The sequence below is a fragment of the Porites lutea genome, chromosome 8 (assembly GCF_958299795.1).
Source record: "Porites lutea chromosome 8, jaPorLute2.1, whole genome shotgun sequence".
NCBI classification, from domain to species: Eukaryota; Metazoa; Cnidaria; class Anthozoa; order Scleractinia; family Poritidae; genus Porites; species Porites lutea.
The window spans coordinates 5,401,905-5,429,542 of record NC_133208.1 but is presented as its reverse complement, the minus strand read 5'-3'; the positions used below and the strand labels follow the sequence as shown (position 1 = coordinate 5,429,542).

At 39.7% G+C, this 27,638-nt stretch overlaps 1 protein-coding gene across 1 annotated transcript; it reads right to left on the bottom strand.

Annotated features, from left to right (window-relative positions):
- LOC140945687 (uncharacterized) lies at positions 1–27,057 on the bottom strand. Its single transcript, XM_073394719.1, has 14 exons — positions 26,592–27,057; positions 23,774–23,920; positions 23,354–23,450; positions 21,489–21,566; positions 20,747–20,858; positions 18,646–18,724; positions 17,988–18,064; positions 15,856–15,931; positions 10,595–10,748; positions 10,248–10,309; positions 6,817–6,876; positions 2,364–4,879; positions 1,246–1,306; positions 1–1,035 (listed from the first exon to the last, which is right to left on the bottom strand). The coding sequence occupies exons 1-14, from the start codon at positions 26,628–26,630 to the stop codon at positions 937–939; spliced, it is 3,657 nt and encodes a 1,218-aa protein (XP_073250820.1). The 5' UTR covers positions 26,631–27,057; the 3' UTR covers positions 1–936.
- Between the last annotated feature and the right edge of the window lie 581 nt (positions 27,058–27,638).

Sequence of the window (27,638 nt, the reverse complement as noted above, 5' to 3'; positions counted from 1 at the left end):
TTCGACCGGCTGAAAAATATTTTCGCTCTGTTCACACGGAACTGACTAACCGGTTTGGATTTTAACTTTTCTCAGAGGTTTCAACATCTGCTTATCCGCAGAGCACTTCTTAAGCAAATCCAAGTTGGCGTCTCCCAGCTGAGTTAATATGCACGCATTCACGCAATCGCGCCCTTTCCTTACAAACATTTAGAGGGCTACGGTGTTCACATTGCTGCGGTCAAATTTTCGACCGTACCATCTAAAAGTTTGACCTCGATTTTAGCGTTCGAATTTTTGAACGGCTGGGCGATCAAATTTTCGTGAGGTTAGCTTGGTTCCGTGTGAAACGTAGCTTTAGTCCTGCTCTGGAATAGCTCTCTGGAGTTTTTGTAACTCGGAAATGGGCTATTCTTCGTGTATAGGTCAGCATCAGGGCAAGGGTACACTTCGTGATGTCTAACTTAGGTTTTTTTATATGCGGTTTTTACTGTACACTGATGTCTTCCGCTTACGATAACCTGTCGTCTTCCTGTCAACACGATTGTTTCTTACAAAGAAAATGTTCGATCTTAAAATTTTCATCGATAAACAATTGTCCAATAGTAAATAAAACGAGAAAACTATGACTGTGATCAACCAATCTGAACAAGATTTCGTCCATTACAACACTTGTAGCGTGATTGACTCAAGCTGTATCTCTGACTAGTTAGCAACTTGCACTGCTTTGTTTTCAATGACTGACATCCACCACCCGCATTTTTCTGCCGTCTACCATTGGTTTAGTGTAACGCACGGTTTGTTGTAGAGTGCTCTGACCGGATCTTGAAAATGATAGTACATTTTCACTTGGTTATTTCTACGTTCGTGCAAACTTGATCGAACGTAATGCTAAGATAGAGAGCCTTCTAATCTTTTAAGCGATCCCACAGAAGCAATTGAACTGTGTTCATGGCGTTATCTGGTCATTCGGCTGAACCGAAGTGAACTGAGTTCTTTAACAATCGCGGCTTTTTCGGCCTCCAAGCTTCCCACGTGGTGACGGAGCTCTTCTAGCTGAGGGAGAAAGAGAAATGAATGAATGAATAAATGAATGACTGAATCACCATAAAAGGAACATAAATATTCGAGAGAAAAGGTGGTAAAAGAGGGGGCAGTTAGACGAAAAATCTGACCGCAAGTCCAGCGCTCTAAACGCCCGGCCAAGCTGCCTCTCATCAACAACATACCCTTGGGTCTCTGGGGATGAAAAAGGTCCTCCCTTACCTCGTTGCGAAGTCCATTATCCTCCTTTCGAGGACTTGAGCCACTCGATGCAGTGACAACCCTGTAATGAAATCGAGAACGTTGACAACTATTTAATTTATAGTAAATTCAGTGACATTCGTCAAGTTTAATAAAGAAACGCTGTTTCACGCCCGGATTCCATCTGCTTCAATTGTTAACACGATCTGTTGCCGTTTAAAGGTGATGTTACACGAGACGATAAGCAACGACAATTTTCAGCGCAACACAGCGTTGCAGTGTTGGAACAATGTTGCAACCATTCGAAACAATGTTGCAACAATGCTGTAATGCTGTGTTGCGCTAAAAATCGTTGTTGCGAATTGTCCTTTAATCCTTTTAGTACCAAGAGTGAGCAACATATATTTTCTCCTAACAATATCCATACATCACCAAGAGAAAAGGTTATGGTAAACAAAATGATCAGTAAAGGGAAAGTGTTGTGATCAATTACTAAATTCTCTCAACTGATTCTTTATGGAAATGTACGCAGATCTGTCTGGAGAACTTGTATTTGAATATTGAGGCTTAAAGGTTAACACATTCACACTCAGGGTATTATGATAATGTAAACTATTCCATCTATCAAAGAAGCTTGGATTATCGCCAAAAGTGTCTTAACTCTTGAGACATTTCCTTCAAGCTAATCAAATTTTCCATGTTGAGGCACAATATCGCAATCCCAGTCTGTAAAGCTCCGTTACAATTAAGATACCACGACAGCGAAGACGGCGAAAAAAACCTCACTTATAAGTGACTTCGTGTTCTTTGAAACTTTAAAGCGATTATCCCAACTCGCTTAATTTGTCAAATGTAGGCGAACACTCCTGGATTTGAATCCCTAAGAAAATTATGCAAGCTGATTGAGATCAGGCAATTTCTTTGTCGCGCAGTAACAGCATAGAAATGTACGGAAAAGTGTGCTGCACGTGCAAGGTTGTTGTTTTGCTTATCTAAACGGCCTATTGCTTTCTTGCCGTTCTCGTGGCCGTCGCCATCGTGGCATCTTTTAAAAACACCCTAACGAGGACACAGAGGGAGAAACAACCAAATAAACGTCAGAAATAGAATGAGGAAACTTAACAAGAAAAGACACAAACCTGTTGGAAAGAACCGGCGTCCGTTCTTTCGTGCCAAGGTCAAAGGAATCATCGTTCTTTACCACACCATTCGGAGTGTTGAGACCGTCCAGCCAGCTTTTGACTTTGCGCGGTGGCGATGAAAAACTATGATCGTCAGGGACAGAGTTCATGGCATTGATTTTGTTGTTTTCGACCTCTGTTGCACTGTGCCATGACTTACTCTTTAGTCTATCTCTTTCATCTTTTTCTTCTTCGCGCTCCGGGGAATTCTCCGCAGATGAATAACTGTGCAACGAAAGAGAGTTATTCAGTTGATCATTCTCCTGTTTGAAAGTGACATACTTTTTCTCTAAGTTCCTTTTTTCTTTATGGACATCTTTTAGGATCTTCTCGAGCTCCCGAATTTCCCGCCAAATCATGCGCTTGTTACTCTTCCAAGGTTCGCTCTTTTCGTCTTTCTTCTCCATGTGATACTCCAGTTCATTCTGGGCGATCTCCAAACTGGATTTCAACAGTTTGTTCTCGCGCTGCAGCGCATCTACTTCTTCTTGATAGCTGGAGAGCTTTACTCTGTCCGAAGAGATCTGCCGTTGGGCTTCATGGAGTTCTAGAAGAACTTTGCTGTTGTCGTCTTGTGCTTTTACAAGTGATCTCTCTAGCTCACCCTTCTTGTCTTCAACGCACCGAATCATAGCTTGGTCTGCCTGTGCTGCCGCTCTAAGCGCACTATTTTGTCTCTCTGATTCCTCAAGGCGTAGTTCCAGCACCTCCAATTCCTGTTCAGGGACAAGCTTCTGTTTGGGGCGTCCCGCATGCTCTTTCACATTGTCCTCTGTTTGGCTTTCGCCAGAACCTTCTGAGAAAGCAGCAATTTCCTCCTCCAAAATCTTGTTTCTGTTTTCCAGTTCAAAACAACTCTTCTGTAGCTGAAGATTCTCGTTTTGCAAGTCATTAATTTCGTTATCGTACTCTACTCGTAAGTTCACAATGCTCTTTTCCAAAGACTCGACTCGCTCCGCGAGAAATTCACTTTCTCCGTTCTTCTTCTCGTATTCATTCCTTATGGTAGCCATTCCATCGCTGAGACTATCAAACTTTTCTTTAAGATCATAGTAACGTGTCTCGTAATCTTTCAGCAACTCAAGCTGTTGATGTAACGCGAAGTTCTCGCTGGCAACGGAGTCAAGCTCGTTTCTCATGCACTCTAAAATAGCATTTTCCTCTTCAGCCATTTCCTCGTCTTGAGATACAAGAGCTTGATATTTTTTCAGCACTTCGTCTGACGCAATTTGGGCGATGGTTTCTTGTAATTTCTCCTGGAATCTATATGGGATGTCCTCAAGGGGTGTCCCTTCATATGCGCGTTCTAGTTTTTCCTTTAGCGTCTCCAGAGTGTCCACCTTGGCTTGCTCAACCTGAAGCTTGAACTTCAAAGCTGTTTGCTCGATTGAGTTTAAGTAAACCATAAACGGATCGTCCAGGTCACCCTCGTGTTTTTCATCTGCCTCCGTGTCATAAAGAGCTGTTTCAAATCCAGAATGGCCCTCTGTTGATCGAGATGGACTTTTTGCACGGTCATTTTCTATTAATCTCGTTGTCTTTACCGGTGAATCCAACGTCGCCCAAGTCACAGTTGTTTTCGGGGAGGAATGCATTGGTGGCAGGCCCTCACCGGTCTCCGTAACAAGAGAATCAAGTGTTGAATGGCTCGGGGAGATAGAAATATCCAGAGGCCCTTCTGCGGCTTTTTCTTGTTCGCCAAATACGGTGTCAAGCCCAAGAAACTGGACTTTTTTGCTTGGCGTCGAGATGGCTGATTGCTCTGAATCAGAAATAACTTCATTATCGTTCTCAGGAACATGTACTGGTAATGATGGCCCATTACTGGACGATGACTGGGGATCATCACCAGACATCGCCTCGGCACTGGCTACTGTCTGGTCTCCAGCAGTGGAAATGGTTTCCACACTAGCCGGTGATTGATGAGAATCAACAGACCCTGGTTCACCGTTGGCCAACAACGAACCGCTATCCACAAAGGGTGGACTAAGGTTGGGATGTGATGCACCATTGGCTAGTGATATTGGTTCAGTGCTGGCCAACGAAGGTGGCCTTTGATCATCGAAAGCATCTGCTACTATTCCCTCTATTTCTTCATCATTTGTTCCATTAATGTCCATTACAGGGGAAGGTGCTGAACCGTTTAGATCCACTTCTGATGCCGAATCATTATTTAGCCAGGTCTTGGCTGTTGCTAGTTCAGGAGGCATGAATCCCTTCTGCACCGCATCCAACATCAGCTCAAGAAACTGCTGATCAACACTCGTGTAAATTCCGCCATCGACTGGCGGGAGAGTGAAAAGTTCCTCGCCATTAACTGTGACGTAATTGTCGTTATGATCCGGTGGAACCACACTAACTGGAAAACTTTCCGCCGTCTTTGTGGGGACAGCCTGCTGTATCATAGATGGGGTAGTCACACCCTCGGTGGGAGCAGGCGCCATATCCTCAATTAACAGCTTCTGCGGAAGTTTCTGAAAATTAAGGCAAAAAAACTCATTCAGTAAGGAACAACGAAAACAACCTGTAGGGTAAATATTTGCCCATATTTCTAATCATTTCAACATGTAGACAGCTTTTAAACCCAACCGCTAAATAATCGGCTGGAATAAAACTCTTTTAAATAAAGCTACATAGCATTACTTTTGAACGACATGAGATGGACACTTGAAAAAAGCATCAAAGAAAACAAAAGTGCGGCCCAAAAGAGGAAAGGCTACAAAAAGGCCTTACATGGCTCTGTATCATGGAGAAAAAAAATTGCCGACTTACATTTCTAACGACCGTAAAGGATAGCGTGATTCCGTGTATAAGGAACAAATAGGTAATTACGTTAAGTCCATTTGACCCGTTAACAAAAGATATTCAGTTCAACCAAGAACCAATATTTGTATCACACTTTATTTGATATAGTCTATTTCATTGCAATAATTTGAATTGACGCTTCTCGCCGGCATTTTGCGTACTAAACTATTGGCGACGGGAAGTGAAGATCAATTTAATTTAAGCTTCTTTATAAGGATTGAAAAGATATTAATGAAAAAAGAACCACACCTGTAATTACGCATAAAGAAAACTGCCATCTGATGGCTTAAGAATAAGTAATGACAAGGCTGGTTTTGTGATATTCTAGCCTGTTCTAATGGTTTAGATCTTCGACATCGGAAAAAGTGCGAGTTACAGGGAGAAAAACAGCTTGGTGGCTGATTGATGGCTCGAGAATTTTAACGTCTTGAAAGATCACTATAATACGCTATTGCGATATTTAAGCAAGTTATAATGAAGTTCAGTTCATTTTGAAGTAGCGCATGCAAATCAATGCAACCATTCTTAGAGTCTCTATGGTAAAGTTAAATTTGTCGTAAATACTCTTTTTATATATTATTTTCAATGATGCTTGTTGCTGGTTAACAGCAGCGATAAGAGCAATGAGAGGGGAGGGGTGGGGCCATCTAGTAAAGTATCACAAAAACAGCGCTATGTAAGTGAACTACCGCAATGTAAAGAATGGAAAGTCTCTGTTGTAATGATATTAGTTTTCAGTTGCCGTTCAATTCTTGCCCTCAAATTCGTAAGCGGTTAACCCAGATTGCTTTGCACAAAGTGACTGTACTGAATTGAACTAGTCTCTGGACCGGTGAATTTAGGCCTCGTCTACAGCGAGGAGGCTGTTGGTGAGAAAGCGTGATTTATGAAGCGTAGAAATAAGACTATGCTCAGCGTATATTTTTTTTCGGATGAAACTTGAAGATATTTGATGTATATTCGCGTGGTACGCCATTTCCTTAAGAAATTAGCCAGTTTTTAATAGCCCTTCCTTTCAAACGGAATCAAAGGATATTCCCAGTAAAATTTAATAGAGACTAAATTTCAAGAGGCTTTATGCAGTACATTACTTAAAGATGAATTTTGATATTGAATCACTTTGTAAGTGTTAGGATCAAAATTAATCACGGTTACCTATCAGCAGATCAAATGTAGGTGAGCCTCGCGTATAGAGTCAAACAAAGACACATGAAAAGGTCGTTTTAATTTTACGTCGACTTTGAAATGCTAATCGAGATGCTTTAAATGATAGAATTAAACCTCTCTTGGCTAAAATAGACAGATATAATTTTGTTCCAAAAATTTTCTTTAAGACTCTTTTGGCAGTAAGTTTCACGCTTATTTCACAATGAAACTTTCAGCCCTTCGGGCTCCTAGATCAAGTTAAGGCGAGATGATACTTCACTATAAGTTTCAGATATGTAGAAATCCCATGGTGTTACCATTCAAATAAAATCGCTTAAGGAGAACTTTTGGATACAGGTGTTTGTTTCATACCATTTTAAAGAAAGATATTTCGATCTTTTCGCGAATTTTTCCACATTATCAGACCACTACAAGGATTAAAAAAATGCTTATCAGTTACCTTTTGAAGCCGTGGTGTTGTAGCCTGGTTTGTCCCTGCCTGTATTCGTTCTTGTAAGGCCTTTAAGATGAAAGGAGCACTTTTAACGAAATGAAAATCAAAAGACACAATCCTTGGGGATCAGATTAAATAGTCAACACGCAAATCAAGTAATATTGGTAGCCAAGTCCCCCCACGTAGAATAAAACAGACCAATTTATAATGGTGTTTTGATGTCTTTGCGTCATGGAACGCAGTTTCTTTCGAATTTGTTACAACTACACGCTATCTACGCTCAGCACAGTCACGGAACGTTTTCTTTATCCCAATACTGGTTCCCACAAAGGGAAAAAAAGCGCAGTTCAAAGAACACAAAGTATTCAATAGTTATTTCACACTTAACCTTATTTTATTACGTGATTAATATATACATAGTGGAAGGGCAAATATTTTGGAAGCTTTTGACAAATTGGCCCTTCACACGCGAAATATCTAGTACATTACGTTCCGCCTTGAAACAGTTCACGTCTTTCGCGAAAATTCGAAAAACCAACACTTTCTCAATTCACAACGTTTTAACCGGGTAATTTTTTTTGTGAAAAGGATAACGTAAAGATCCCTAACATTTCAACCTGGCCTTTTTGGCTCTAAGTTAGATATAAAAATAGCAACAATCCAAATGAATCGCTCATTTCAGGAGATATGGCGTTATTGTATGATACTATTTAACAGCTTTAAATAGAACAGCCATACTTAAGGATTAGTCCCCCCAGGTATAGGAGGCAAAAGCAGACGGGAAAAGTAGCACTGTTCAAAGCTGAAGCCCCTATGGCCAAAACTTAACATTTTGTCTACCTGCATAACCTTGCACACTTCATTTACATCGGCAGGGAACAAGTTAACTGCTACTTTCGTTCTAAAGTCGAACGGGGAACTATAGAAACATATATATAAGGGTAGAAGGTATAATAAATGGTGTACTGTTACAAAATATCTCACTGCTGTATACATGGCTACGACAGAAGGGAAATATGGATCTCGCTCACAGGTTTAAAAGGTGGATCTAAATTAAGACAAAGTTTGCATTTGCAAAAGTAAAGATTGCAATCTTTTTTTTCTCAAAAACTAGGCGAAAAGTCAGTTAACTATTAAATGCTTACCTAATTTGCGGAGACTGGTCAATAACAAGAACTTAAATCAGCATCTATTTTTCAGCATCACTCAGAGCGCTTACTAAAAGTAGCAAGCCTTTTGTTTTCAAAAGCAAAATAGCCTTAACAGCTCGAAGAATGGTCGATATTAATTTTATTGAAATTGCACAGGTTTGCAGTGGAGCGTTTCGGAAGTGAAACAAAGAAAAGACGATTTCTTTAGAATTAAGTGGCTTAAAACATAACGCTAACTGTGGGAAAACATTTGCGATTCACACCAAAGACACTTTCTGATGATGCCAGTTACTTTCTCGCTGCGAAATGTTTAGGTTCAATTTTGCAAATCGGAGATTCGTTAACAGAGGAAACAAAAATATTTCACACATGAACAGACTGGATAGAAAACCACAAGAATGATCGAAAAACAAAGGCTGTTAATTTGCGTAAAACTTCCAGAACAGAATTGGCCGGAGGGGTTTTCTCGTTCAAAAAAGACAGCATTTTCCCTTCCTCAAAAAGTGCGTAACAATAGATTTAACAGGTTGTATAGGAAGTTGACTGTTGCAACATGCTTGCATATGACTAGTCACAGATCGCATAAATTTATATCTAACTTCATTTCCACCTGATTGAGGGGTCGCATGGGTCGATCGTTTGGACAAGATAACATTTTGTTTACTGACTCCCTCGCCCTTCTAAACAATCACCACCCTCTTACTGCTACTTACGCTTCAAGGAAGGTAACTCTTAGTCTTTCAAAACCCTCTCTCCTGCACAGTTAAATAAAACCTACAACAAGCCTTTCCTGCAGCGCTGTTTATCGTTCCAAGAAAAGCGCACCTATGTTCCAAGTTTAAGAACAAGGCCCGAAACGTGACTTACTGAGACGTCAATGATTATGCTAACTACATCGCAAACGGTGCGTGTTTCTCTTACTCATAAAAAAACGTGACTATGCAGTGACAAAATTTTTAAAGCGGGCAGTATCTTCCACTGGCACCGGTTATTTCAATCAACAAGGGCTCTAACTTTTTAGTCTCTGGATGAATTCTATAAGTGTGACCATTCAAATCAAAGCTAGCGAGCAGTGCGTTCAACAGGTGTTGATTATTATGCAAAAACAGGGAACAGCTTTAGTGCCATAAATAAATTTCTCGAGCGTGACAAAAAAAGACAACTCATTAGAAGCGTATGAGCCATACTTTCCTGTATTGTAAAAAGTTGTGTCTTGTATTTTACTGTTTAATCGCCACAGTAGCAGCAGTAGTTTCTTGAGCGTATTGACCAAGCGTTAGGTCAAGATGGCCGGATATTGGCCAAGTTCTTTTTTGCGTTTTTATTGACCGACTCGAGGTCGAGGTCAATGAAAACGCAAAAAAGTACGAGGCCAATATCCAACCATCTGGGGCTTGGTCAATAAAGGATTTATTATATAGCCAAAAAGAGAACTTTTTCTTGCGGGACCAACGCGGGAAATCTCGAGCAGTCAAGATGGGCCCATCTTCAAAGCATCCGCTCGGGTGGCCAATCACAACGCAAGATTCGCTTCACCTTACCCGCTGGCCGATTCAGCCATAATATATTAATGTTGGTTACTGTTAAGGACGGATTTAAGCTTTTTTTTCAGTTTCCACAGTCAATACAAGCAGCCTAAAGAGTTGTTGATGTTATCATCGGACAGATTGACATGCACTTTCTTCAGGTTTTCAGCAGATTTTCTCAAACGCATAAATACGAGATCTTTTTTAGTGTTTTTTTTTCTGCAGACGACCCGTTTTCAAATTTTTTTTATTTTTAAAATATTCAGTGTGAAATAAATAAAAATTGACTTGATTTGATTTGACTAAGTATATTATCCAGGTTATCAAAAAATAGCGTGAGACTGTTAAAAACAATAGGCCAGTTATTTAAACGGAGTTTAGCCAGTGTTTAACAAAACCGCGTCTAAGTCATTTTCAGTTTGGTGGACGCTTTTATGTCAACACCATTTATCGTGAACATTAAAACATGTAAAGTGGAGTGGAAAAGCATTTGTCTTCTTACAAAAAAACCACTAAGGAAGACATCTGGAGGTTCAATTCAGTTATTGTAATCGACAGAGGCCACCCGGGGGCAGGAAAACCTGAACTGCCGGCTTCCCTTAATCAGCTTAAGAGAAAAAAAGGCCAGAAAAAAAAGGCCAGAGATCCGCGCGGATCTAAGGTAGACTTCGTTTAAATTACTGACCCAATGTGTCGACCTCAAACAAATCGAATACATTTTTTTAGAAAACGTACATTGCTAACATTTGATGTAACTTACTTGAATTGCTGCATGAGACTTTGTGTGTTGATCAACGAGATTCCTCAGAGCCAGAGGAGACACTGTCCAAAAACAATAAATAAACACAAATTACAAAGATCACAACGATTTTTCACGTAACTATTCCTTAGTACAGCTTCGGTTACGTGTATGTCACAGGTCACGGGTATTTACAAGGCCACATTTTCGATCACCCTACGTTGTTTACGAAATCTGATTTTTTTAATCCTGGAAATCTAGGGTAAATGAAGAAAACAGAAGGGATTTTTTATATGTATATATTTTTTGCATGACTGAAATGCCGGTTTCTTAAGAATATTCTCGCAATCATCATAAGATTTACTTACGGGGTGAATTATCCAGCGTTGATTTATTATGCGGAAATTTGCTAGGGGAATAGTTTTGTACCGCTTCCCCATTTGCGTGATTTCTCGGTTTGGAAGGTGACTGCTCCTGTTTTGTTCCACCTTTCATTGGTTCCTCGCCTTTCATAGCAGAAATCTGCAGGCGGTAAGAAAAAGAAAATTAGCGGGCTTCGACACTTTTCCAGCTTACAGAGAGGTACCACTCGCCCCATGTAAGGTACCACTCGCCCCATGTAAGGACAAGGTACTCCGGATTCCGGAATTCAGGAAATTTTTGCTGATGGTGGAATCCGGAATTCACCTCAAGGAATCCGGAATCCACAGCCTTGAATTCAGAATCCGGCAAGACACCACAGATAATTCTTACCGGACATTCTTGTCGATTCTTGAATTCAGTGGTTACTTTGCCATCATCTGTAATTCTACGTCCATTTTCGGAAAATATATTTTCGGAAGAAGATTTGAGATCTAGAATTTCCGGAAAATTTGTTGTAAAATTTCTTGCTTGCCTGCCTCTCCTAGAATTTTCGAGCATCTAACAAATGGTATAATTGCACAGTCTTAACGGGTTTTTACCCTTAAAGGGTCACCTAGAATTTTCGAAAAGGTAAGTTTTGATCCCTACAATTTTCGGATCACTAGGCTTTCAGCTAGGAAATCCAAACAGATGAAAAATTTTTAAAGGATAAAAATATGCCCATATCTACCGTTTAAATACTAAAATACCAATGCTATGTTTAAGTGGTTTTGGACTATATTCTCGTTGGGTGCCCCTCAGTGTTCTATAAGCGCTTCTTGCATCTAACAATTCCTTCGCTAATTGAATAACGGCTTATCATATAAAAGGAAGGTTTAAATAACAAAGCGAAAAACAAAAAAAAGGCACGGATGCGCAAACTAAAAGGTTAGAAGGGATAAATGCCGTGGCATGCGTACTCTTAAGCTTGACAGTTTTTCAAAGTTTGTCTCTATTCTTTGTAACTTTGAAAATAACCCTCCAGAGACGTATTTTTTGTCACGAAACTGTTATTTTACCTTTTACAAGTACTGTAATTTCTTCCCAAAGAGCAGTAACAGTCAGCTCTTTTCTCATCTTCATTAATAATAAATTATTGCTTTCTTACCGCCGCGTTTTGTAAGGGCATGTTTACATGGAGGTGGGCAACCCAGGTTGGTGAGGTAACCCGCTTAGATGGGGTAACCCGCCTGTTCATATAATCTCTCATTTTAATTTGATCACGTTTTTCAAATTTAAATCTGGTCTCTCATTTTAATCTGATCACGTTTTCACGTTAACATATTACCTCACTTATCCGGGGTCCCCCACTTCCATGCAAACAGGCGTTAATGTCTAATGAAGACACGAGGCTTCAAAACAATGCCTATCGTTAACGGTCCTATAGTCCCAACAATTGTCGGTAGATCTTCATCACGATTTGCAATTACGGCTAAATCAAGAATTCTTGTCTCTTGGCCAAAATCCCACAATACGCCCCACAATACACCCGATACCTTTCGGTCTTAAATCCCCGATGACATATGCCAGGAGGTTTTTGCGTAGCAGTCGTCCTCTTCTCTGTCATCTGAATCGGTTGGGACTTTATCTCTCAAACTATCAACGTTCCCTATTCCCGGAATCCCCTCGACATTCAAGTGCAGGTTGTTTCATACAGAACCCTAACTTCTTTTGAGGTTACACCTTCCCTCACGAAATCATCAAGCAACATCAAATGACTATATCAATTTCCTTACGAATTCAGTGTCAACTTTGGTGGAACTTGTTATGTAATGTCTCAATTTTATGTTGCATGAACGAAAACAGATTGTAAATTTATGTCGAAAACAACACGTCAAAATAGATAAATCACGGTCCTTGACAAGTCCAAGGAGTCCTCGAAACACAAGAGTGCGCCCCTGTTTACTCTTGTCCATATTGACATTGAGAAAAGCATCCTTTGACTGCCTCACACATGTACACATGCGTCATCCTACATCCTATTTTCACGAAATCGCGGCATGTAGCATTCCGTACAATATCGTCAACTCTTGACTTGCATCTAGCACCTCACTTATACGGAATTCCCGACACTACGGGCAGCTAGCTTGTAGCTAGCTAGCTTCCAGGCACAAATAAATTAAGGACGTGACATGAACACCCAGTCGTCGTTTGGGTGCATTCATTAATGGTAGTTGACCGTAACCGATATAGCGACGATCCCATTCATGTGAAAGCAATCATTCAGAGACGTACCTGACGATTTTCTCGTTCGAGGAGGCATCATCGCAAACAATTCTTACCTTGGTTGTTGCGGCCTTTCTTCGAATGATGGCAGCTTGGTGATGTAAATCTCGTCAGACGAAATTCTTTCACTGACCTCCACCTGAACTTTGCCAAAAAGCGGTTTAAAATCAGCCTTTATAAGTCCGCCATTTAAGGAATTTGCTGTAAACCTTCAAGTCAAGTACATTCAAACTGAGGGAGACTTTTACACATGTTGATTGAACGGCGTTGCATGTTTGGTTTTGCACGGCCCGAGAGAATCCATCGTTATTCTCCTTCCACTGCTTCCGGCTCATCAGGTTTTTCCCATGATCATACATTCCGCAGTATTGAAAATTTAACAGATGGTCTGCACCCACTACAACACCTATTTCTAATTCGTCACATCCCTTACACGCAACGGAGAGCCACAGAACCGCTAAATTGGGACAACACTTACCTTAAAAAAAGGTATAGCCAATTCTATATGGCCGCTATGGATGCTAGACATTCTGGAAACTACATGCGCCTCTCTTTGGATTTTCTTCAATCTTTTGGTCTCTACGGGACTCACCTGGGCAACAACTGGTAAAGACGTCTCCATAGAGCGCTGTCCAAAGGCGCTGATTCGCCGCCAATCCTGCCTAACAGAACGCTGCGTTCAACGAGCGGTATTAGGAGAAGTGATGAACGGGCGACGACTTTCAGCATCGAAAAAAAAAAAACCTGACCCTGTAAGGGTCGACCTTTCAGTGGATTACTATACATGCCTATGCTGTTTGTAACGCAACTCGCTCGTCGCGCTTACATATACATCGGCTCAAACTGCTAGGACTAATCGTTCTAGGTTTGGCATCTTTCTGGTCGGGCAAAACGTAGAATTTACGAGCAGTAAGACTTAACTGGAAAACTGCTTATACTGAGACAGATCACTGCCGTTCTCAGTCACTTTTGATATAAAAAAGCATCTTTATACACTCCCATTTATACACTCGGTAACCCTGGCATTTAAAACGCATAGAAAATCGATTACATTCCTGAATTTTCTGACAGTTTTCCTGGGCATGTTTGGCCAAAGAGACCGGAAAGTTCCCATAGCGGCGCTTGGTATGCACAACAGTTCGCGGTTCCATCATCCAAGTAAAAGAAATCAGTAACTTTTTTCCAGAACTTCTATGACCCGCTCAGATTTTTTTTGCTTCTTTTCGATCTCCTTCTTTTTCCTGTCATAGGGAACGACCTTCTCTACCAGCAACTTCAACTGACAATCTTGGTCGGTCTTCGCTAGCCTGACATAGTACCTGGCTCGAAGGACCACTGTGCTCAGGAATATCCACTTTCAATGGCTGTATTTTATCGCCATAGATTACGAGTAATGACTTCCACAATCTGCTCTTTTTTTCAATTCTTTATCACAACAAATACGGTTCTTAAGATTCGGTCAGACGTTGCTATGTACAGCTCATTGAAAAAAGTGTCATCGCATGAAAAATATAAACAAGGAATGATGAGACCTTATAATGGATTAATTGGTAGAAAATTATCAACATTGCAAAATTCAAAGTTCTTATTACAAACGCTTAGGCACGAGCTTCACGAGTTTGAACAAGGTTCAAACTGTTTCCAGTTTTCTTGGCGACAAGCCGACAACTTCACCTCTGGACACACGTTTCTCTTCAAAGAGATCTGTCTAGTTACTGAGCATGGAAACATCGCCAACGTACACTTTAAAATCATAAGATGAGACGTAAAGGTTTTCTGGGAAGATTTAAATAAAGGACGGCATGCCTAAAGTAAACTACAGTGTTTTTCATCCGCATGCGAAGCTCGTGATAATGTAAGCTTTTCTTTTTGAAATTTCGGCTAATAAAAAAACATACCCATGAATCCTTTAAGCCTCGTCGTTCATGGTTCATACTTTTATGAAAGCGAAAACGTTTTTTCAATATATAGTGTACGTAGTCATTACCAGACATAGATAATGTCGGATATCAATTATCAATAATTATGCTTACTCCTAAAAACCGAACGCATGTTTTAATTTGTATAATGTAATCTCCTATTTGATAGCGTAAATCACATTAGAAAGGCAATATTGTCTCTTTAGAGGGGGGTGGCGCTGTGACGCATTTCAGAACATATAATAACCTAAGTCCTGCAAACAGACTTGAAACGAACACAAACACAAATTACAATTTCTGTAGTTTTATAATTATACCAAAAATGTTTGAAGGAAAACATCGATCATAAGAAAGTTTGCCTTGAATACTCACGCATTTCAGAACAAACGATAACCTGCAAACAGACTTGAAACGAAAACAAACACAAATTCCAGTTTCTGTAGTTTCATGCATAATTATGGCAAAATGTTAGAAGGAAAACATCGATCATAAAAAAAGTTTGCCTTTAATACTCGGTCCCTTGAAAGAGTTTAAACTCCTCACAAGGCCCAAGTATCGCATCATTTCTCAAAAATGTTGAGAGGTATTGCTAAACAGTCACAACTCGACACGACATCGGCTCTAAACAAATGTTAAGTAAATCAGTGTTAAACGAAATGTCTCTTGTGAGTGGTTTACCAGATAAGATGCAAGATGAAGATGCATATAAAAACAAGCAATTTCTAAATGTTGTAGGACTGAAGACCAGATTTTCTGAGAAGCAGCAAAAAAGCTAAATAAATAATTTCTGAAGGTCGTAAGACTAAAGGCCAGATTTTCTGCGGGTAACAAGTAGAAAAGAAAAAATATATAAAGCTATTAGACTCTTACGGAAAATTTTCTGAGGGGATATATGTTCATCAATGAATTTTTCTGAGGGCTTTTGGGGAAAAAGCATTTTTCTGATGGAGGAAAATTTCGAAGTCCTTCGTCAACGCCGAAGGTATGTGTGACTGTGTATTAAATGGACTGACCCTATTCCAAAGGAATTGGGTTGGGCGCCAAAGTAGAAGTATCTACACTAGTCAATTGTAAGAACTCACCTTCCGTCGTAACACAGCCATATAAATCACCACTGCGTACTCGTCAAATGTATCATCGTCCAAAATACCAGACGAACTAGAAGAGTAACATACCATCACATGTTTATCAGATGTCCTTAACGGCAACAGTAACAACACTGAACAACAACAACAACATTAATCATTTATAGTGCGCTCTTTCTAGAAAAATAATCAAAAGCGCATTACAATGAAAAATTACGATGATAATTAATAAAACTATAGACTAATCTTTCAGGATAAAAATATATCTACAGGGGTGTATATTTAAAAGCGATTAAAAAAGTAAAACAAATAACAGAAAAAAAAAAAGATAATTGATATACATATATGTCATAAAACTGTACTTAAAATCTTAACAAAATGCCTTAGAAAATAAATAAGTCTTGAGTAAACGCTTAAAAGAGTCAATGTTCTCAGCTGGTCTGTTGTTAGACTGTTCACAGTCCCCTATTTTTTTCGTGAGGACTGTAAACAGTCTGGTCTACTGACAAAGGAAGGCTATTCCACAGGTGACTGGGGCTGCTACCATAAACGATCGATTGGACCCCATAGTAATTTTCCTTGAACCGCGGACTTTCTAGAAATATAAAATTATCGTTTCGACGCAGTTGGTACTGAATGTGAAGCAGGCAAGATTGAAACTAAATTTTTAAGATAGCTCCGAGCTTAACCCCTAAAGTATCTTGAATGTGATAAGAAGTATCTTAAGATCTATACACAACTCTACTGGTAACCACTGAAGTTCACAGAGTAGAGGAGTAATATGACAAGGCTACCAGGTCGAGTCCGCGCTGTTTAGTCTCCCGTCACGAGACCTGTGACCTAAAGAAGGCGTCATCTTGAGAAGACAGCGAGATACTAGTCGAGAGAGGTACTGTCGAACTATCACAAAATTCTTTTTTGTCTAATTTCCGCCCTGATTTCTGCATTGATAGGCCAAAGACGTAATGGGACTGCAGTACACGCTACGCCTCACTAATTGGACAGTTCACGTCATGCTTAATAGCGGAGCTCCACGTGCGGCGCGAAGTCCCATAGCTAAGGAAATGTGGTAATCTACCCTTCTGAGAAAATTTTGGTAATCACGTGACCGTACACCGAGCGAGCGACCGTCCGCCCGCACCACAGGAATACCAAAAGAAAATAACTCAATCAACAGGTATGGCAACCCAAATGCAAAGAAATCACATGGCCGCCCGGACTTTTAGAAAGAAAAAACAACAACAAAGTCGTGTCTTTTTCGGCGTTATTTTTTATGCTTACACTAACGTACTAGATAACAAAGAAAGAGCTGGAGCGAGTTATTGAAAACAAAAGGAGAAGAATTTCGTAGGAAGGAAAACATGGAAATTCAAAGCGGCGGCGAGAAAATGAGAAATGCTAGCGGCCCGCAAGGTGAAAATGAGCGGCAGTGAAAAATAAAAGCGAACATGAACACAGGAAACAACATATTGGGTAAGCACATAGGACAATTCCTCCACAAAAATAATTTGTAACTCGGAAGTTTGAAGTTTTAGTCGTACAAAACAGCGTTGCAGTCGGGCAAAACAAAGGCAAGGGAAAGACAAAAAAGCGTGCTGTACGTGAAAATTTGTTTTTTGCTAATTAGAAGGAAAAGTGTGCTGCACGTGCAATTTGTTTTTTTGCTAATTAGATCTCTTAGTCTTGAAGCCATTTTCATTGTCGTCCCCGTTCAGCATTACACGATTTTTTTTTTGTTTACAGGTATTATTAACCAGAGCTTCGCTTTAGCCCTGGCTAAATCTATATATTAAGCCGTAATTGGACAGTACCGGCACCATCGGCTAACAGAACAGTTGCTCTCTTTTCACGGCTAGCAAAAAAAACAAAAACAAAAAAACAAAACAAAAATATATACAAAAAAGTGGGAAATCATAGCAAAAATCTTGCGTTCTAAATTAAATGATCACAAAAGTTGCCAAGGGTGGATTTACACCGTGCGTAATTTTTTCGGGTCTCTAATGTCGATTCCAGTTTCTAGTGCGCCAAAGAAAGACTCAAACGGACAGAAAATTATTTCGCTTTTATTGCATTAAAAGGAATAGCCTCTGAAACGCTTAAGTATCCTGTGGTCTCATAAGGTATTGTACCTGAGTATTACACTTGGAATACCAAGTTGATCCTCAGCAGCCATCAAAACCTTGAGGAGGGTGCTCTTGTCTATTGCCTTAAAAAATAAACAAATTGAATATCAAACAATGTTTTTGCACATTGTTCATCTGTTTGAGCACAGGTACCCTAAAATCGAGATATCAAACAGAGAGTAGGGGAGGTGAGCCAGAGTACATGTCTCTAAAGCATAAGTTACAGTTGAGCTTACATTAAGCGGCCTCCTTCTGTTAAGCGGTCAGTAACCAAAGCCCCGAAATAATTGTAGAAAAGAATGGGGAATTTAGTAAACTTAACCTCTATTAAGCGGCCACGGCCACCTTTTTGTCGTCCCAAAAAGAGTTCTTCCATAGTTTTCACCTCTATTGAGCGGCGGCCATCAAGCGCATGATACACTTAATTTGGATTTATTCTAAGAATATGATGAAGGAAAATAAATAACGAGATAGAAGGTGAAGACCGATTGTGGACCAGTAATGCTGCTCCCGTCGCGAGTTTGTTTCAAAATGAAGTAATGTTTCTGCTAAAGATTACGCGGATTTATAAAGAACCTCTGTTGAGCGGCCAGCCTCCATTAAGCGGGCACTTACCCACCCCGAGGGTGGCCGCTTACTGGAGGTTCCACTTTATTTTCAATACCTGCAAATCACTTGGGTCAACTCCATCCACTGGACAATATTTCGCGATAAGCTTGGTAAGCAAGACGCCGTCCTGAAGACTAAAAATATTTACTTTGCATAAAAAATTCAGTTTGCTAAGACGTTCTGAGTGTATTAGCAACTTTAAAAAGAACACGCTTGTAAATATCAAAAATTATATGCATTTTAATAAAATCGCGTTCACCTAACGACGTGTTCACTGATCTAGAGCGCTAGTATGAGAGCAATGCAGCCAGGCTACTGGAGCCAAACTCAAAATAGTCTGTTTCCAGACCGATTCTTAAACTCTTCTCTGGATAAATAAATTGCAGAGATTCTGATTCTCCGTAAGGAAAAAGACGCTCTTTCTAGTATTTCTAAAGGACGCGATTTCCTTAATGCGATCTATAACACCTCTTGGCCAAGTTTTTGTAACGTCCTGACCCTAGACAAACTCTCGGCTAGCAAATTTCAGACCGTCTTTCTTTCTTTTCACATTTTTTTGCTAAGTCCTGTTGCAGATCTGAGTTTTATGACGAAACGGTTTTATCACCTTATCAAGCTACAGATTACTGTTTCGGTCTACCCTTGCTATATTAAAAGAACTGATTGACTTTAAAAGTGACAGAGGAAACTAAACTGTATAGCTAGACAGCCTTACTTTTCAGTGAAGTACTGGTCGATTTTCCGCTTCATTTGTTACCGTCAAACAGAAAATCACGCAACGTAGTGATAAGAAAACGGAATCAGTTCTAATTGTGTTCTCTATCAAGCGCTTATACTGAAAATGAAACGCTATCCGGACAAGGTAGACTAATGTACATGTATTAAAATTCCCTGTCATAATACCGGGGGAAATACAACACGAACGGGAAATACACAATGTTTGGATGGTTCTGGGTTTTTTTAAACCGCTTTATTAAAAAAAAAACCACCGTTAATCACGAATACAAGTAATCTGATAAGTTTGCTGTCAGTTGTCAAGTGTGTATTGTACTGTTCCTATTGTTAGCACACTAGAACAGTCACGAACTTCAATCACGGTCCACGAACCGGGATCACAATAGATTGATCTAGATCTATCTTGATTGTAATGCTACGTGAAGACGGGCGAAAAAAACCGTAAATATCCGGATTTTTTTTTTAAAAGGTATTTATTTATTTCAATTGTGCAATTGCCAGTGGTAAAAATAACCAAGGACCAAACTTAACAGTGGCAAATGCATGTAGAGTCAAAAAAATATTCACGTAAACTTAAGAAAAAAATCGTCTGTCAGACTTCAACAGCAAATGAAACATTAAAAGGAGCTGTGTCAAGACGTTTATCAAAATTCGAACCGTGGAACTGTCATGAAATTGAGTGAAACAGAAGTACCTCATCCAAACTACAAAAGAAGGTATAAATGACAAAAGTAGGCACCGGAGATTTTTTTTCTCCGGTTTGGCCTTCCATCTACACGTATCCGGTGAAAACGGTCACCGAAAGCGCACTCCAGGGTGAGGATTTTTGAAAACACCTGCTTCTCGTTTACGAGTGGACGGACGAAAACGGAGTTTTTCAAATACGATTCATGGTGTCTTAATTTTCTAAGTTTTCTCTAGAAACAGGAGGCCAGAACAAACTGCAGATTAAAACAAACGCAGGGTTCACAAGACCAATTTTTGAATTAAACGCCAGGGGCGTTTAATTGAGAAAATACTACGAGAATTACGTTTGCTCCGCAAGTGAAGCTCTCGTATTTCGATCGTATAATATGCGTTTTCGTGTGATTCGAATACGTTACGTGTGGAAGCGAATATTTTTACAAACGGAAAAAAAAGACGGATACGTGTGGATAGGGCCTCGCTGAAACGGATTGCGACCGTGGTTTTAGTCTAAAACTTTTTTTCTAAGTTTAGTTTTGTTCTTTGTAACGTTTGATAATTACATTAATGGTCTGGAGACAAAATGTTTGACACGATGCTCTGATTTTGCCATTTGCAGGTAATTTTTTCAAGTTCCATAGCTAATAAGGACGGCTGTAATTGGAACGAATAACAAAATCAAGTAGACAGCCGTGAGACAGCTCCTTTAACTGAACTAAAAAAACCTCTTGACTTACAAGTCCAAAAATGGTCCTCTTGGGTCAATCGCAGAGCTTGGAATTTCTGTAAGGCACCATTCTAAAAGGAACCTCTTGCCTAAATTGACTGTCCTCTGATACGCTGCACGATCTAAGAATTAAGGACCACGAAAAATTTACTAGACTTAGCTTCACTAAGTGCAAAACTGTATTCTGTACGAGTGCACTTTTAGTAAATTTATAATAATCAGATTTCGCCATCTGCAAAGGTTTGCACAGTAAGGATGAGTAGTGTAGGCAGAACTAACTCTGCTGCCTACCACAACTTATAAATAGCCAGGGGTAAAATGTATGTAATGTACGGAATACTGAGGTTGCAAGGCATTCTGGAACCTCTCCTTTGGAACACCTGTATTGAAGGGACATCTATATTCAGGAGAATGGGACTAACCTCCATTCAGGGTTTAGGGGAAGTGTCTTAGCTCTCAAAATGTACCTGACCACAACGAGTGTTGTATACACAGCCCATCTCACATAAATCCATGTACTGTACTTGTAGGAATTCAACACAAAATCACAGAGTCAACAAAGTTAACCATGACTTTTTGTACATTATCTAGCTGGTTGAATTAATGCCTGCATAAGTTTTCTTAAGGCAGAATAATTTTTTTTGTTGGTTGATTATTAAAAAACCCAGCCCAACCTCTGTTCGGGGGGGGCACTTCCCTCGGTCATGAGGGTGTCCCCTGAATAGAGGTTGCACTGTAGAACATGTACTAACTTGCACTGTGAATTTCAAAATGTAAGATGATAAGCCACAGGATGTCCAGGATAAATTTGAGCTTCCCACTTGAAACGTCTGAGACCAAAAAAAAGAAAAAGAAAGAGTGAAAAGATGAAAATTAAAGAAAAAAAAAAGAAAAAAACCTGAGCCTGAGCCTGCGATCAGTTGAAAACTAGTAAAATGTAACTTGTCAGCGGATAATAAAAAAAAGAACCACCCAGCCTAAATGGGTCAACACCTGAGCCCATAATACAGTCTTGCAATACTGGTCAGCATAAACCCTGTTTTGACAGCTGTCAATTGATCACAACATGATGGATGTGCAAAATCAGGTTGCAGGCTCCTACACTAGCTAGATAAAGGGAGATTTCACATTGGTTTCTCTGTGGTGTCCATGAGGACAGTCAGGTGAACAGACAGAAGGACATAATTATGGTCACGTGACAACCAAAATTTCTCAGATGGATGAATAACCAAAATTAATTTTCTTTGCTATATGTGGCTCCACTAGCATGCAAGAACCGAAAACTTGGTCACTTGGTACTTATTGACATTTGCACCGAACACTTTTTTGTGGCATTGTTCCCTTATGCAGGGGACTCTACTCCACTATGTCTCCCTTCACCCAGTGTATTTAAAATGGGTACCTGATTACCCGGTGACATACTGCTGGGGGTAAGCCTATGATGGACTAGCACCCCATCCAGGGGGAGTAGCAATACTCCTAGGCATTTGGACCTTTGGCCCATGTACACCATCACCCTTTTACTTAACATTTTAAATGTGATTCTTAATCTCTCCAAATATCAACCACAAAGTCACCAGTTGGCAGTGTGAAGTCTATGGTCTTAAGTCTGCAGTCTGAAGTCTGCAGGTCGAGTTCTGCTGACTATGAGGTCCGCAGTCTGAGTTCTGCATTCTGAGGTCTGCAGGTTGGGTTCTGCAGCCTGAGTTTTGCAGCCAATGAGCACTGAGGTCTACAGTCTGAGTTCTGCAGCCTTTAGTCTGCAGACTGACATCTGCAGTGTAAGGTCTGCAGGTTGAGTTCTGCAGTCAAAGTTCTACATTGTATATAGCTTTTGATCAAGGTCTGCAGTCTAAGGTACAGTATGCAGTGTTAACCTGCAGTCAGTTATAGAGTACCCATGAGGTCTGCTGTCTACTGTATGTTCTACCAGACAGTACATGTCTGTAGGTCTACTGTCTGAGGTCTCAGTGCACTTAAAGGCCCACAATTCATAGAGAACATAAAGCTGATGATTCATCAAAAGCCGACCGAATTCTTCTCTCACAAACCTTCATTACATTGTATAATAATTATGTACCGTAAATCCTCTAAGCCCCCTGGGGGGTTTATTTATTTCACGCCCATTTGAGAGGGGGGGGGGGATGTTAATAGAGATGGGGGCTTATTTGAGAGGGGGGGCTTATTTAATTTAGAAACAACGATGGTATCAGTTCTCCATAAAGAACTAGAAAACAAAGTGGAAAATCTCAAGTACAAGAAGTTTAAGGTCATGCAACCGAGGATCAGAGTCAAATCCGATCTTCTAGTTGGTAAGTAAACCATCCCGGATCAGTCTACACGAAGTTTTGCAGTAGTGGTTGATTAATACAGTCTATCATTTATTAGTAAAGACGAAATAGGGGAGGGGAGGAGGGGGGGCTTAACAAAGAGGGGGCCTTATTAACTTTCTTCCCCTGAAAAGGGGGGGAAGTTTATTAGAGGGAGGGGGCTTATTTGAGAGGGGGGGGGGGCTTAATAGAGGATTTACGGTGAGACTGCAAATAAAAAAGTTAAGAGCTTCAGAATTTTGTGCCTATCCACCACATTAAAAGCACTTAAAAGATAAAAGTTTTACCTTCAGCTTGGCACAAGACATCAATTCCTTTACTTTTCATGTAATCTATAACAAGTTGCACTAAGTGTGTACTCTCTGATACATGTTCATCTTTAACCTGAATGGGGAAACCAAAACTTCAGTGAAATGCTATGATGCCCAAAGAAACACTCAATAATTTAATAATTTGTAAATATTATAATTTTCTTTTTTGAATACATGTATAATACAACTACAGCCAAACTTCCATATGTAACCACCTCTACTAAGTGACTTATGGCTCTCAAGACATGAATTATTTTGAGCCGGAAATTTGATATGGTGACAGGGTTAACAGGGTTTGATTCCACTGTACCTACAACGGCACTTGTAATATTCACTTAAGTTTGAAAAGTAGGCATTTAGCACAATATAACTACAAAATGAAAAGTTAATTAATACCAGTTGACTTTGATCAATCTCCTTTCCTGTAGTTAATTTTATCAGCTGGCATAGCACAATCCCATCTTTTAAGCCCTCAGCCAGATCGTTGATCTTGGTTGAGTCACCATATTCCAATATGCAGCAATTCAACCAGGCTTTGTACACCTAAGTATGATGGATTAAAAGAAAAGAATGTTACCAGTTAGCTGTAATAAACTTTGCGAGAAACTGAGACTGCATATATGCATGCATGGGGAAGATCATTCAACTTGCTTGTTGCCAGGACATTTATTGTATTTGAGCTAAAAAGGAAAAAATATACCAGAGGACAAATGTGGTAACTTTATATGAAATTATGCTGCAAATGAATCCATGCTAGATCTGTTTATTACTTTGGAGAGAGGCAGTACCAAGTCCAGGGTACATGTGTGGCAGCTTAAGATTTTTGTCATGCGAGTGACTCTAACAAAAATTTGAAATTTGGTGTTACCATTATATAAATGAAAACTCTTGACAGAACTTTTGCCAACTTAATTAACTATTTATTTTTTAGAATTTTTCAATAACTATGAAAATGATTAAAGGTACAACACCATTATTATTAACAGAGATGTCCCCATCAGAGAAGTACAGAGGCTTTGGCCTCGTTTGATCTTGCAAGTCCATGATTCTTCTTTGACTTTCATTGGTGAATTAGCAGCCTCCATAAAAACAACACATCAGGGTGCAAAGAAAATCATTTTTACAGCTTGCCATTCGGGCAAACCGAAGCTAGCATTCACTAGCCCGGATGTCATTTCAACTAGCCCCAAAAACGTTCTGACTGGCAGAATTGATTTCACAGTTCTTCTGTTATTCGAATTCCTCAAAAAACATCACTTGCCCATCGGGCAAGTTAAAAACAGAATTTATTAGCCCAATAACAAAATCCACTAGCCCCAGGCTATCGGACACTACTTTCTTTGCGGGCTGCTCATGCATCTCGGTTGTACAAATTGTAACCTCAGCAAAATTGATAAAATGCATCCCTTTTCTGGCAACCTGCCTTGATAAGAGATGCTGAGACTCTGCTCTGCTGGTAGTTAGCACCCCAAAAAGGTTGGGGCACCAGTGCCAACCTTTGGTGGTAATGATGTGTTTACACATTGGTAAATTGTAGCGTCCACAAGTTCATTGCAAGCATAGTGAAAATGAATGGTGCTGTGCTGATTTTTTGCACATGTAAGTAACTGTAACGAAGTTTTGTGACCTGCAATTAACCATAACTTTAACAAAATTGTTAAATGTGTAACGAACTGTAACTCAATCAAAATAACCCATCTTTGTTTCCAACGACAAACACATCTCCTCTGAACCCTGTGGTTTTATCTGAGACTCAAACGCTGCTGATTTGAAACTAAAAGCAATTAATAATTTGAAGGGCAGGAGATGATAAACCCCCGGGGATACTGCCATATATGGGCTAGCAATACAGGTATGTGCCGCTGTGAAGGGTGCAGTTTTCAAGCAGTTTTCTCTGGGATAGGGTATACGAATCAGAGAGTTTGTAATGGTAACAGGACTCAGTGGAGTCCAATTTGGTCTGTAATCACACGAGTGACGCAGGATTCCAATTTGTTTAATCACAAGTATGATTATAGTCCGAATTGGACGACACGAAGTTCTGTCACCAATTAATCATAACTTTAACAAAATTTGGATCATTTTACATTTCTGGGAAACTGCCCAGCTACCCCTCCCCTAAGCCAACATTTTGCCTTATTAAAGTGAAAAGTGGGGGAGGGGTAGGTGGGCAGTTTCCTAGAACGATCCCAAAATTTGTGAAATATAAGGCTCTTTTTTAAACCAAAACAGAAGAAATCCCATTTTTTTTTGCTAGCAATTACTAAGGCATGACACATACTGTCCTAATAAATTGTAATATTAAAGCTGAAATCAGGGCAGTTGATAGCCAATCAGATTTGAGTATTTTGTTGCACATGATTAGTGGGGTAATTAAGAAGAGATGCAAATACAAATAAACATGTATACAGTGAAATGTGCATTAATTTAAGGGAGTGTCATGTTTTTCAGACGTACCAAAAATATTATCAAATATTATCAAATTGATAATATTGTCTATTATATACAGTAATACTTACAAATATAATACTTAAAAAATACTTACAAGACTGTGTTCAAAAGCAAAGCCATTATTAAATACTGCCCAAGATTGGTTTATTTTAGAGAATAACTTCCCTTTAATGCTTTTCTAGTCTAGAATACTTGTCCATCTACACAGATAACGTTTGTTTGATGACGGATTAGTTTTGTCTGCTACGAAACATGTATTTTATAATACACTCACTAATTATTTACTCTACGCCGAATTAATACTTGCACAAAGAAATTTTTAAGCATTCGAGCATTATTTATAAGCCTTATAGTCGATTTAGTTTCAAAGTAAGAAGTAAAATCACGCTATTACGATCGGAAGTAAATTTGGCTCTCTTTGGATATTTTTAGTCTTTCTCATGCATCCACGCGCATCATTAATTTACCCGGCTCAAGGTCAGACTTCGTTAACAAAACATCGCGCAATAAATAATTGATTTCACTTTATGTGGCGATAACATCATTAAATTAAAAAAACAGCTGGAGTTGAAAGGAAAATATTTTGAATTTTTCACGAACCTGCAAGCTATATAGTTCATGTCCTAGCGTGTGAATATTTGACACTCAGGGAGAAAATAATTATTTTGTAATGTGCACACTGTTTATGACTCTCAAATCTCCCACAATATTTCACTTTTGAAAGAAACTATTTGCGGAATGGACTGAAAAAAAAAGTTCATACCTCAACTGGTGATCCCGATAACTTGCGGCGTAAAGCCATCGAATAAATTCTTTCACCCAAAAGTCGCGATCGTCTTCAACGGTTGCTCCAACATTATAACCGTCAACACCAGCTAGATGTATTTAATATTTCCACAAGACAATTCATGTTAATTTCATCTCCAAAACAGCTTCACAAGGATCTCGACGAGGCTATAATTTGATGCTGTGCATTCGACCAGAGAAAACAAAACATTCAAAGAAGGCGATCCAGGGTGAAAGCAACTCAAAATTCAAATAGGATGCAGTGGCTACCAGCCAACGGCCTTCCCGCTTCGTTGATCAAAGCTGTCAATAACATCCGCGTGGAACAAAGGATCACGGAACAATAGTAAACAAAGAGAAACTAAAATTAATACTATTGGAGCAAAAACACAAGAAAAACCCCATGTTGCTTTTACTAAATGGGAACTCGATTCGGGTGAATACAGGGGTGAAAGTCTTTCTTCGGCGCGGGCGCGAGCCGGTCACGTTTTCCCAGACATGTCACACACTCATACAACACCAATGTGTAGCGGAGGGGAGGAATGAAACATAGGGAGGGGTAGCTGCCGGGGTCAAGTCACGTCCAGAAAAGGTCCTTTTTTCATAAATGCCGGATTCTGCCGGACGTATGTCTCAGTCCGTATGCTTTAAAACTAGTATTCAGACTAAAAGAAACATAAAAAATCACAAATGCCAACAATTAATTGAATTTATTTATACCAATTCCTCTGACTTTCTTTGCTCGCAGAGTGCATGTCCCTTTATAGGGAGACAAAGAAGAAAGTGATCGGGGGCATTATCGCTAGATCAATAGGGTACCACTGACCCTCCCCTCCCTTCTTTAATGGGGGAACCCTTCTGTTCGTTGTCCCGTGCCCGAAAACTGGGTACGAGTTCTTCATACTTATTCCCAGACTCTCAGCCAGCGGATGCCTGACACAAACAAGCAACGAGTGCGAATGTTATCTGAACGGCTATTTTCAATCCATAAATTTCTTTTGGAATTATTGCGGAATAGAGTTAC

Bases quoted from the DNA above. Each gene is read 5' to 3' on its own strand.
- LOC140945687 (XM_073394719.1), bottom strand. From the start codon at position 26,630: ATGGCTTTACGCCGCAAGTTATCGGGATCACCAGTTGAG. The intron at 6,877-10,247 runs GTAAGTTACATC...TTCATCTTAAAG, and splicing joins AGTCTCATGCAGCAATTCAA to GCCTTACAAGAACGAATACA. The intron at 1,307-2,363 runs GTTTGTGTCTTT...ATTTCATTACAG, and splicing joins ACGCCGGTTCTTTCCAACAG to GGTTGTCACTGCATCGAGTG.